Source organism: Gigantopelta aegis, chromosome 10, assembly GCF_016097555.1.
Source record: "Gigantopelta aegis isolate Gae_Host chromosome 10, Gae_host_genome, whole genome shotgun sequence".
NCBI classification, from domain to species: Eukaryota; Metazoa; Mollusca; class Gastropoda; order Neomphalida; family Peltospiridae; genus Gigantopelta; species Gigantopelta aegis.
This window is the reverse complement of record NC_054708.1, coordinates 7340201-7354129: the sequence shown is the minus strand read 5'-3', so window position 1 is coordinate 7354129 and position 13929 is coordinate 7340201. Positions and strand designations below refer to the sequence as shown.

The following is a 13929-nucleotide window of genomic DNA, read 5'->3' as shown; positions in this document are numbered from 1 at the left end:
TGAGCCTTTGGAGACAATTTAACAAATGATGGTAAGTTTACATTTACAGTTTAGTTAGTAATATTAAGCATGATGTATTTGGTACCTACTAATATTTGATGAAGACTAATACATCATATGGCAGATGGATCACAGTAAGAATGAAAGGATATGATTTATGTATATTTTAACTGCATTATTTGTATAGTTTGCAATTATGAGAAATGTCCCACTTTTGTGTCGGCAGTTAAAAGGTACAAACTCAGTGACCTTTAACAATAGTCACATTACTGTTTAGTGAAATTAAATTCCAGTTTTCCAAACAGAATATTAAAACAACACCAACAACCATTTTATTTCAAATAAGTGAAAATGAAAGACAATGAAACCAAAAGACAAATTAGAAAATTATTATTAAAAAATAAAGGTGATTGAAACCCTACTTATTAGTGCAGATACTCCTAATTAATAAAAGTTGAATGACAATTAAATTGCCTGGTATTAGCCGACTATAGGGATGCCTACATGTATATGTTAGTGTGACCCACAATAACTGCTACAAATACAATGGTCCCATATATTTGTACTCTACAATACCATTTCTGGATGATCACAATATGTTAGTAAAATAATAGTTTGTGAAAAAACCCTGCCACCTAGCACTGTCATTTTTCTCTATTATTGTGCAGACAAGTTAAATACAATTAGTGTTATTTTTAAAAATATTAAATACATGTACTCCAAACTATTTCCTAACAATGACAATCAATTTCACAAGTACCATATCATGTTTGGAACATTTTCGATAGCTACATCTTTTAATATCATTTCTTAACACTTGAGGTGTTTTGAACAAAGATTGTTGTACACTCATTACTGATATGTCACGAGTGATATAACTAAATACCGAACTGGACCCATTAAAGACAACTGGAAAAACCAAACAAACATAAAACCAAAATAATGAAGTAACTAAAAAAAACACCTGAAGAAAAACCAGTCAAGTCTGTACAATGAAAATATTATTTTAAAATGAATTATTATAAAAATTCACAAATCATCCATTTTATAATTTTTAGTTAGCATTAAGAGTTTTAAATCTGTTCATACACATACTGTCATGAACAGAAAATGTTTTCTTTTTATTTGCAGGAACCACATGGGACTGATTTGGTACGGGGAGGCTTTACAATGGGTACAAATGAGGGCAGTATGGAAGGTATTAATTTGAACAGGGTACGTTATACATGCTTCAGTGCAGTCTGCACCTAATGTCTGTCAACATGTTATTTCCTCACAACCACTTGCCAACGATACGGAGACAACATACAGGTACACGTAGTGAAGGGCATGCTAGGTCAAGGTCACTTACTGACTGAACAGCGGTGGTCATCATGATTGGAGCCTGAAGATACAGATATTATATTGGTGGATATTTGATCTCATTAAAGAAACGATATCAAAAATTACTATATGTATGGTACAGGGATATATTTTACAATATAATCATGTTACCCATTTTTTATTTCTAAAGGAATTTCTTATGATAGACAAATTTGATTTAAAACCCCCCCCCCCCCCCCAAAACCCACCCAAAATTACCTTATTTTATCTATCCGACATTGTAATGTAACATTATTAAGAAAATGAAATGTAAGTTTCAACCTTTTGGTTAGTTAAATTATGGGTTGCTCTTGCTGCATTTAATGAATGTGAATATGTTTTAAATGATAAAAAATTATCTGCTGCAAGGAACCTATTCAGTGAACAGTGTGAACAATAATCTCAACAGTTTTCTCAGGAATTGCTGCTACATTTACTACAGAATAGCTTAAGTAAAATACATATTTCCAACTACGATAATTATATACAGTGAAACCTCTCAAGACCAGACCCTCTGTAAACTGGAATTCCCTCAAAACCGGATGTTTTTCACGGTCCCTTTTTATATATCAGTACAGAATAGAACCTCTCTAAACCGGAACCTCTTAAAACACAATTTTTTAATTGGTCCTGTGTATGTCCGGTTTAGAGGGGATTCACTTATATGGCTACTGAATAAACAGAATTTTTTATTAGAAAAATCATTCTCAACAAGAAATACAGCAACAAAATGGAATGTAAATTGTAATTTTTACTAGTATTAGTATATATGAAAAGTATTTTTATAGATCTTTCATACACACTGCAAGATAAACTGCTCAATACAGACAGAACAAACACTACTGTACAGTGCTGATATTTACCTTTTCTTTGAAGTCGGACCAAACAACCTTCCCTCCTTTCGAAAACTTCTTTTGCTGCTTCTACATTTGAAAAAAACATTGGCACATAGAAATGACAGCACATTATTAATTAAACACACTAGTAAAACTTAAAATAAGATAAACTGTGTTAAAAAGAGTCAGTTTTAACAGACAATTTACTCTTAAAATCCTACTAAATAGTTATTATCATAAACACTAAAATGTAAATTTAAAATATATCTAAAACAGTTTAAAACAAATAAATAAATAAATATGACAAAAACAATAACTATAAATAGACCCACTCATCAGCCTCCATATGACAATTATAATGCAAAAATAACAATAAAAACAATTAAATATAATGTGGCGAATTTACGACACCTGTTTTTCTTAAATGCAGGTGTCTAAGCATTGTAACTGTATGTAGTTACATGCATGTAAGACATAAACAGGCTTTGTAAATGCGGCCCAATGTATGGGTTTATATCTTTTGAAAATTGATATTATTTCTTCTGAAATTAAATCTGAAATTAAAAATAGTTGTAGATGAGAATATAAGACACTACCTTCATGTTTCCAAGCCACTCCTTGTAACGCGACTGTGTGTTCAGTTTATCGGTGTGCAGTATTGCCATCTTCTCAAACAGGTCCGTGAAGCCCTGGCCACAGTTCAGGATATCGAGCCGTCCATTGATGAACTAGAGAAAACAACAAACTATTCATTAGACCATTTTCTCAAACAGGTCCGTGAAGCCCTGGCCACAGTTCAGGATATCGAGCTGTCCATTGATGAACTAGAGAAAACAACAAACTATTCATTATACCATTTTCTCAAACAGGTCCGTGAAACCCTGGCAACAGTTCAGGATATTGAGTCGTCTGTTGATGAACTAGTGAAAACAATAAATTATTCATCAGACCATTGCTGCTGAGACATTTGACTGATCGAGGCCCCGTTCTACGAAGCGACCGTAGTGCTCTGATCACCCTAAGAGCATAACTACCATATGCACTTTAGGAAAAGATTGTTTCGTGTAATGGGGCCCACGTCAAGAATGCTCCGACTACAGTTATAGAGTGTTCAGAAGTAGGCAGCGGGTGGTGATTTCCAGTGGCCACCGTAAAGTTCTGTCTATTTTACATGCTTACAGTTATACATGTCTCATTTGATATAGCTATCTATTTTTCTTAAAACGTCTTTTACTTTCAAAGATAATGAATACCATGCAGTATTTGATGATGGCTGGCACCAACCAGATCAAAATTATATTTCTCTTTTGACATGATTTGATTTTATCACCTGGCAGTAATCAAACACATATTAAAATAGAATGTTTCAGTTTTTCTTATGAAACAAATTTAACATATATATTTGTTTAACATGCATTGATGAAATTCAGACCACGAAACTACATACCAAGTTTCAATGGTCTTAAACTTATAGTTTGTGAGAAAGGGAACTCAACACAGAAATTTAAATGATGCATCTAAATGCAAAAGGTACGCTGTTATAAAGGTAATATCTACAACACTAAACTATCCAATTCACAATAGAGCTTCATTACTATCTGACCTGTTGGAAAATCTGCAGATGGAGCATGTTTTCCAGGAAGGGTCTCATCGACGGTGGTCTCGTCGTGACAAACACTTCCGGCATGAACGTGATCGGCTCACCAATACTGAACTTGAGAGCTTCTCGGTAACCTCCTGAAAATTAAACATAACAGATGGTAATAACAGAAAGAAATAACTAGATCATTCACGATTATCAACATTTTAATCACTGTATAAACACAGGGCTAGCTCTGGGGCCACAGAACATTTCGCCAAATTATCTATCAAACTTCAAAAACTACACAAACCTGGTTATTTTCTAACAAAATATAAAAAATTTCATCAAATTATTTCGCCAAATTAAAATAAAATTTGCCAGTTGTTTTTAAAATTCGCAGATGGCGAATTTGGCTAGTGCCAGAGCTAGATCTGAAACAATAAGCCAGGATGAGGGTGTTAATGTCAGTGTACACCTTTTAACCAAAAACAAATGTCAGTAAAAACATCTCTTTTAAAATAAACAGGTTTATGTTAAAAACCAATAAGCTTTGTATGTAGTATAGTCAATCTATGAAACCAGTGATAACATAAAATTATCTTTAAGTTCATGTAATTGTTATTTCACTCAGGGAATTTGCTAAAAATTTCATGAATGGGCCACTTTTAATTCTTTAAGTTGAAATAAAAACTTTAAATAAGAGAGAGTAAAATAAGAAATCCAGAAAAAAAACCCTTAGAAAACTATTTAGAACACCTTTAAATCAATTTTAACCAAACACACAGACACAATAGTAACACATATTTACCTATCAGCCGAACGAGTGCCTCGAGAAATATCTTAGATATTGCATCCCCCGAGTTCTGCATGGAAGCTTTTAATCTTTCATTCTTGAGATTTTTCTTCAAGTAGGATACCTGAAAAAAACATTAACACACACTTCCGTATTAGTACACAACATAAAGCACACTAGGATGAAAATGAATACTACAACACATCATAACACTAGCATCAAACGTCACAAGGCCAGTACTAAACACGATGATGATTGGCACAACACAATACTGACTGGAAGATGATATGGATCAATGAATGAGTAGGTCAGTATTTGGAAAGAGATGAAACTGGGTTACGAAAACAAAATTTCAAAATCTTAATAATGATGGGCAGGTACTAAAGTTAGCCGTAGGGTTAGGATTGGACAATTGTCTAAAATGATATCCCTCATTCAGAATGTATGCAAGGTATCAGCTGAAACCATATCGTACGTTTTGGATGGAGAATATGATTTTATTTAGACAAACAGCGAAAAACGTGGAATTACAGTACAGATCAATACAAATGCAGAATTCCAGAAAACTCCTATCTTTGGAGAAACCTGCTACTGATGCTGTACAGCCTAATCCTATTGAAAAGCAACAGCAAGAAATGTCCCATAGATGGGACAGTACATAACACAGCCTTTGATACACCAGTCGTTGGCACTGTAAGGAATGCGAAACAACCCAAGTCCATAGAAGGCAATCGATCCTACAACCCATCACATCTCAATCAAACACTCCACCACCAATCTGGAGATCACAGAGACATAGACAATAACTTATGAGTTATGAGGAATTATAGATTATCTGTCCCGATAATCCGTAATTCCGAGTATCGAGTGGGTTATTGTATTTATTATCCATAGTCTAAATAGTTTAGAAACTTAAACTTTAAACTTCTTACATGACACAAACTATATAATATACAAGACGTGAAAGTCTGAGGAAACTGATGACGTCACGAAAGAAAAGCAATGACGTCAAAAGCTATCTTTAGGCACACAAATCAAACGTAAGCAAGAGAGGTCACATAATAAATAAGTATTGGTGTATGACATTGATTCGTTTTATTTTAAATTTATTTATCTAGACATTCACTGTTGTTTGTAAAATCTCACCAATGAGAGACTTGACAGTCGAGAAAATCAATAACGTCACCAAACTAACGTCATGACGTCAGTGGGGAAAGATAGCTTCTATCTTTCCCTAGAGAAAGATAGAAAATATATTCACCCGCATCTCACTGCCCATATGGGTAATAAATGTAAATAACATTGATGTGTCATACCACAGAGCATACATTGTAGTTTGGGATATTAACAAATAATAATAACAAATAGTTACCACTTCCTCAGGTAAGTCTTCTAAGTCGTCGTACTCGGTTTTGACAACATTCTTATCGGTGTCCACTATCACAGCATCTCCCAGCTCCATGTTCCTGATTTTCTGAAAATGGAACATGATACAAACTACAAAAACGAAACAAATATAATACCATGAACAGGTCACTTTTAGATGTCACAGACTCCTAGTGACTGGCTTGTTCAGTTACAATGGGATCAAGTGACCAGATGACTGATAGATGTGATCAGTTACAATGGGATCAAGTGACCAGATGACTGATAGATGTGATCAGTTCTTTTGATGGTTTTACTTCTTTAAACTTTGAAACAATTTATTATATATGCAAGTATAACTGAGTTTAAGTAAAAAAAAAATTATATATCAGATGTTAATAATAACAACAATAAAAATAAATAAATAAATAGATAAATAATAATATTAATAATAATAATAACAACAACAAATATAAGTATAAAAATAGCAGGAATAATAATGACGTCATTTTGTTTTAATCTATTGATTCATAATTATATAACAAAATAATTTCATAATAAAGAACCACTAGACAAAACTGTTACAGTAAGTACATAATAATAAACATTAATCATAAAGTTATTAACAACTAAAGTAAAATAAATTTACTACTTACAAACATTATTGATCAAATTGATTAACTTACACATATTAACGATGTGTGAACACCAATAACATATGGCATTGGAGCACTAGAACAAAACAAAATTGAAAAGCATTAATATTAAATATATATCTACCTAATCATAGCATTAATATTAAACATATATCTACTAAATCATATGTCAAAAGCATAATGTAATTATACATTAATACTACAAATACATATCTACCATATCACAGTATTAATATTGTAAGTATATCTTAAAAAAAGTTTGTTTTGCCCAATGACACCACTGGAGCACATTGATTTATTAATCATCGGCTATTGGATGTCAAACATTTGGTAATTTTGATAGTCTTAGAGAGGAAACCCGCCACATTTTTCCATTAGTAGCCAGGGATCTTTTATATGCACCATCCCACAGACAAGATAGCATATGCCATAGCCTTTAATATAACAGCTGTGGTGCACTGACTGGAATGAGAAATAGCCCAATGTGTCCACTGACAGATATCGATCCCAGACCGACCACGTATCAAGCGGGCGTTTTAACACTGGGCTATGTCCAGCCCCATGTAAATACATCTACTAAATCTTAGCATTAATATTAAATATATAGTTACTAAATATTACAATTAATATTAAAACTATTATCTATCAAATCACAGCATTGATATTTAAGCCATATCTACTAATAGTAGTAATACATAGCATTTATGTTCAAAATGTGAACATAACTTTTTAAGATTGTTATATTACTTGACAATATCTTTAAAAAACAATCTCAAAGCCAAACTTGATATTTCTATTGACACACGTCTATATTTGTGTTGACACCTACCTTAAGTAGTCAATAAGATTAGCTGGTAGAACAGGTATAAGAAGATGCTGCCTAAAATAAAATAAAAATACACCACAATTGTTATTACCACTTTAAAGAATTCCACTCATTAATCATGATTTAAATAAGTTTATTTAGAGTTGGTTAAATAATGATTAAAGTTACTGTAATTATTTAAAACCAGGTGGCGTTAATAATTTGACCTAATGTGCTGACCTTATGTGACCGTAACCGTTGACACAGACAATAAACCTCTATCGAGTGATTAGGAGACTGATCAGTCTATGATTAACATCAGCCATTAAAAGACACAATAATGTAATCATCCAAGATTCCAAGTAAAAACCCCCAGTCTACAAAGTTGATTGATTCTACAACCAACTGCATCAGGTAAGTACTCTAGATACTTCCCCCACATCCAGTTAACTGCAGCATCAATACATCTCTCAAAATACTCTAGATACTTCCCCAACAACCAGTTAACTGCAGCATCAATACATCCCTCGAAATACTCTACATACTTCCCCCACATCCAGTTAACTGCAGCATCAATACATCCCTCGAAATACTCTAGATACTTCCCCCACATTCAGTCAACTGCAGCATCAATACATCCCTCGAAATACTCTAGATACTTCCGCCACATCCAGTTAACTGCAGCATCAATACATCCCTTGAAATACTCTAGATACTTCCCCCACATTCAGTCAACTGCAGCATCAATACATCCCTCAAAATACTCTAGATACTTCCCCCACATTCAGTCAACTGCAGCATCAATACATCCCTCAAAATACTCTAGATACTTCCCCCACATCCAGTTAACTGCAGCATCAATACATCCCTTGAAATCCTCTAGATACTTTCCCCACATCCAGTTAACTGCAGCATCAATACATCCCTTGAAATCTAGATCATCTTGTTACAGCAATGTAGTACAAGTAATAACCCTCAAAGGCTTAACATGTGACTGTCTTACCAATGCATGGGATAGAGCAGCGCCTCTGCAGCATGAATACAGGCAGTCAGCCGGCTGAGTTTCTTAGAGGTGAACACGACACGACGCTCATTTAACATACTGAAACAAAAATACATCATAATACATTATAAAAGTCTCTGAGTTCTCCATTCTAACATTCACAAAATGAGACTGACAACCGATTTCATTAACCTGCTATTCTCTAAATAAAAATATTCTTGGTTTCTAACACTCAATCTACACCTATTCTAAGGCGCTAAAAAACAACATGGTAATAAAATACGACTCTCAGATGCAATGTTATGATACATATAATTATTTGTGGCATAATTATTATGACGTACATATATTATTAGTTATATTGTCGATAATATTAAATGAATGGAAAATATAATTTAAAACATTTGGTACCTTGCAAATACGATCATCATGTTGTGCATGTCAACAGCATTATAATACTCTGTTAGATTCCTCTGAAAAACAAAAAGTTAAATATAACTGAAATGTCTTCACCTGTTTATTTGGTTTAAAGTAATATCTAGTCATGTATTAGAACATTAATGGATGAATGAATGAATGAATGAATGAACAAACAAAATTACTGAATAAACAGATGTGTGTTTCAATGACATGCGAACATTAACAAAACACACTCAGTGTGACTATTGTATGTATATTATGCTATATGAACTATTGATACTTAACAGCAATAAGCATCAAACATAATCAAAGAAAAACAAAACTAGCAATATGCAAATAATAATGTATGAACGAAAGGATGGATGGATCATTTTGATTGACACATGTCTGTCACGTTTAGTGTTACTGCAGCATACAGTTGATCCTGGGCAACAAGTAATATGAACATTATACTGAACTACTCATTTTTGTATGAACTTCGGTCTTGTTTATGATGCAGGAATAACTTGGCTACTTGCCAATTTCACCAGCTGTGAAATTTAAAAACAATTGGTTAATTTTTTTTAAATTGGTGAAATAATTATATGTAATGATTGATATTTAGTTGGAAAATAACTGGCTTCCTGCAAGTTTTGAAATCCAATAGATAATTTGGTGAAATTTTCCATTCCCCCAGATCTAGCCGTGAGATGTCTGTGCTGACTTAGGACTAGATAATATACGCATCTGTAGTAATATCATAGCCAGCATGTGTGTGCTCATCGCTTGATCTGTACTGACATATTTTAGCACAAGTGTTTTCACTGACACAATGAGAGAGCTGCAAGCAAGGAAGTTGGTGTTGTGCCAGTGAACATGACACTGCCGTAGAGCTGGGTCACGCACTGTTAACAGGCTCAACAAGATTAGTACACTTACACTGTTAGGAATACTAGGAAGTTGGTTGGGGTCGGTCGCCGTGAAACTGAACATCTGAAACAGACCAACACAGGCAATGAATGGAACTGTCCACTATGTAAACTGCTAATACTCATATCAAATTATTTTGTGTGCGAGTGTGAAATTAATAACTTTTTGAAAGGTATTCTTTGTCTGAGTTGAGCTTTAAGAGTGGAAATGATAACATACACTAGATTGTATATGTATTTATTACTACAAAGACACTGAAAGATGTAACAGAATGAAGTTACTTTCCAATTTAGAAAAAATAATAATTCAGTTTTCTTTTTTAATGTGTTTTAAAGCACATCAAATTGGAAAAGAACTGTGCCATCAAAGATGACAGCTGATTACTGAGATAGGGAGGGGAGACTTGGATGAACAGAAAGTAGTGAAGGTAGCAGAAGGCACCAAAATAGTCTATTGTCATATTTTTTAAAAGAAAATAATGCAAACATTTTTTAATTATACTTTTGTGGGTATTGGATTGAAACCAGTTTTCTTACACCTACACACCCACACATACCAGTAGTTCAAACATTTGACCTCACCTCTCCAATGGTTCATACATTTAACCTCACCTAACCTCCCCAGTGGTTCAAACATTTCAACTCACCTCCTCTCCCCAGTGGTTCACACATTTGACCTCACCTCACCTCTTCTCCCCAGTGGCTCACCTCAACTCACCTCACCTCCCCAGCGGTTCACACATTTGACCTCACCTCACCTCCTCTCCCCAGTGGCTCACCTCAACTCACCTCCTCTCCCCAGTGGTTCACACATTTGACCTCACCTCACCTCTTCTCCCCAGTGGCTCACCTCAACTCACCTCACCTCCCCAGCGGTTCACATATTTGACCTCACCTTGTGATCAACTTAATATGCCACAAGTACATGTTTATCAGCTTATTCAGCACAGGACAGCTCAGTCACTTTCTTTGTAAATAAAGCATATTATCATTCTTCCAATGGACAGACACACAAATGTCTTACACCTTTTTGTGCCACAGAGGTGATTGGTACAGATATAAAGACAGACAGACAGACAGACAGACAGACAGAGACACACACAAATGTCTTACACCTTTTTGTGCCACAGAGGTGATTGGTACAGATATAAAGACAGACAGACAGACAGACAGACAGAGACAGACACAAATGTCTTACACCTTTTTGTGCCACAGAGGTGATTGGTACAGATATAAAGACAGGCAGACAGACAGACAGACAGACACAAATGTCTTACACCTTTTTGTGCCACAGAGGTGATTGGTACAGATATAAAGACAGACAGACAGACAGACAGACAGAGACAGACACACACACAAATGTCTTACACCTTTTTGTGTCACAGAGGTGATTGGTACAGATATAAAGACAGACAGACAGACAGACAGACAGAGACAGACACACACACAAATGTCTTACACCTTTTTGTGCCACAGAGGTGATTGGTACAGATATAAAGACAGACAGACAGACAGACAGACAGACAGACAGAGACACACACAAATGTCTTACACCTTTTTGTGCCACAGAGGTGATTGGTACAGATATAAAGACAGACAGACAGACAGAGACAGACACAAATGTCTTACACCTTTTTGTGCCACAGAGGTGATTAGTACAGATATAAAGACAGACAGACAGACAGACAGACAGACAGAGACAGACACAAATGTCTTACACCTTTTTGTGCCACAGAGGTGATTGGTACAGATATAAAGACAGACAGACAGACAGACAGAGACAGACACACACACAAATGTCTTACACCTTTTTGTGCCACAAAGGTGATTGGTACAGATATAAAGACAGACAGACAGACAGACAGACACAGACACAAATGTCTTACACCTTTTTGTGCCACAAAGGTGATTGGTACAGATATAAAGACAGACAGACAGACAGACAGACAGACACACACACAAATGTCTTACACCTTTTTGTGCCACAGAGGTGATTGGTACAGATATAAAGACAGACAGACAGACAGACAGAGACACACACAAATGTCTTACACCTTTTTGTGCCACAGAGGTGATTGGTACAAATATAAAGACAGACAGACAGACAGACAGACAGACAGACAGAGATAAATGTCTTACACCTTATTGTGATGGTAATTGGTACAGATACAGATAACAGATTGAATGACAGGTAGATAGACAGACAGACATAGAGAAAGAACTATCTTACATTGTTGTGCCACAATGGTGACTGGTACAGACAGACAGAGACAGACAGACAAACAGAAAAATCTTACATCTTGTGCGACGATGGAGATGGGTACATTGGGCATGGGAATGTCCTGTTGGTACAGGTATATAGCCTTCAGCAAGACAGACATAAATATCTTAGATAAAAACAGAAATATCTTACGTCTTGTTGTGCAACGATGGTGACCGGTACATTGGGCATGGGAATGTCTTGGTGGTACATGGCCTTCAGCAGGGGGATCGCGCTGTTGTTCTCACTCCGGTTCGTCACCTCCGCCAGCATGTTGAGCAGCTTGTAAAACACTTCAAACCACGGCAGAAAACTGAAACATTACAATGTAAAACACTTCAAACCACGGCAGGAAACTGAAACATTACAGTGTAAAACACTTCAAATCACGGCAGAAAACTGAAACATTACAATGTAAAACACTTCAAACCACGGCAGAAAACTGAAACATTACAATGTAAAACACTTCAAACCACGGCAGAAAACTGAAACATTACAGTGTAAAACACTTCAAACCACGGCAGAAAACTGAAACATTACAGTGTAAAACACTTCCGACCATGACAGGAAACTGAAACATTACAGTGTAAAACACTTCAAACCACGGCAGGAAACTGAAACATTACAGTGTAAAACACTTCAGACCATGGCAGGAAACTGAAACATTACCGTCTAAAACACTTCAGACCACAGCAGGAAACTGAAACATTACAGTGTAAAACACCACGGCAGGAAACTGAAACATTATAGTGTAAAACACTTCAGACCATGGCAGGAAACTGAAACATTACAGTGTAAAACACTTCAGACCACGGCAGGAAACTGAAACATTACCGTCTAAAACACTTCAGACCACGGCAGGAAACTGAAACATTACAGTGTAAAACACCACGGCAGGAAACTGAAACATTATAGTGTAAAACACTTCTGACCATGGCAGGAAACTGAAACATTACAGTGTAAAACACTTCAGACCACGGCAGGAAACTGAAACATTACAATGTAAAACACTTCAAACCACGGCAGGAAACTGAAACATTACAGTGTAAAACACTTCAGACCATGGCAAGAAATTGAAACATTACAGTGTAAAACACTTCAGACCACAGCAGGAAACTGAAACATTACAGTGTAAAATACTTCAGACCACGGCAGAAAACTGAAACATTACAGCGTAAAACACTTCAAACCACACTTCAAACCACGACAGAAAACTGAAACATTAGTGTAAAACACTTCAAACCACACTTCAAACCACGACAGGAAACTGAAACATTACAATGTAAAACACTTCAAACCACGGCAGGAAACTGAAACATTACAGTGTAAAACACTTCAGACCACGGCAAGAAATTGAAACATTACAGTGTAAAACACTTCAGACCACAGCAGGAAACTGAAACATTACAGTGTAAAACACTTCAGACCACGGCAGGAAACTGAAACATTACAGTGTAAAACACTTCAGACCACAGCAGGAAACTGAAACATTACAGTGTAAAACACTTCAGACCACGGCAGAAAACTGAAACATTACAGCGTAAAACACTTCAAACCACACTTCAAACCACGACAGAAAACTGAAACATTAGTGTAAAACACTTCAAAATGAAACATTACAATGCAAAACACTTCAAACCACTGGCAGGAAAATGAAGCATTACAATGTAAAACACTTCAAACCACAGACAGGAATATGAAGCATTACAATGTAAATCACTTCAAACCACAGACAGGAAAATGAAGCATTACAATGTAAAACACTTCAAACCACAGACAGGAAAATGAAGCATTACAATGTAAAACACTTCAAACCACAGACAGGAAAATGAAGCATTACAATGTAAAACAGTTCAAACTATACAGGTGAAAACTGAAAGTATTATAACTCAAAACTATGGGAGGAAACTAAAAGAACATTGTAATACAACCCCCCCCT

The 13929-nt window shown here is 35.4% G+C and overlaps 1 protein-coding gene across 8 annotated transcripts in view; it reads right to left on the bottom strand.

The window, feature by feature from the left end:
• The window catches only part of LOC121382613 (DENN domain-containing protein 1A-like), a 52543-nt gene that overhangs the window by 21957 nt on the left and 16657 nt on the right, over positions 1-13929 (bottom strand). For 7 of the 8 annotated variants that reach the window (XR_005959190.1, XM_041512134.1, XM_041512135.1 and 4 more), the window contains exons 6-17: positions 12144-12303; positions 9741-9794; positions 8814-8875; positions 8403-8501; positions 7424-7474; positions 6625-6670; positions 5946-6047; positions 4589-4697; positions 3802-3935; positions 2795-2926; positions 2226-2285; positions 1352-1384 (exon numbers count right to left, since the gene is read on the bottom strand). Coding sequence is in view for 7 of the 8 variants with exons in the window: in XM_041512134.1 (XP_041368068.1) it covers positions 1352-1384; positions 2226-2285; positions 2795-2926; positions 3802-3935; positions 4589-4697; positions 5946-6047; positions 6625-6670; positions 7424-7474; positions 8403-8501; positions 8814-8875; positions 9741-9794; positions 12144-12303 (1042 nt within the window). In the remaining variant the exon portion in view is untranslated. The remainder of the gene's footprint in view (positions 1-1351; positions 1385-2225; positions 2286-2794; positions 2927-3801; positions 3936-4588; positions 4698-5945; positions 6048-6624; positions 6671-7423; positions 7475-8402; positions 8502-8813; positions 8876-9740; positions 9795-12143; positions 12304-13929) is intronic. The other variant, XM_041512137.1, reaches the window with a different exon arrangement.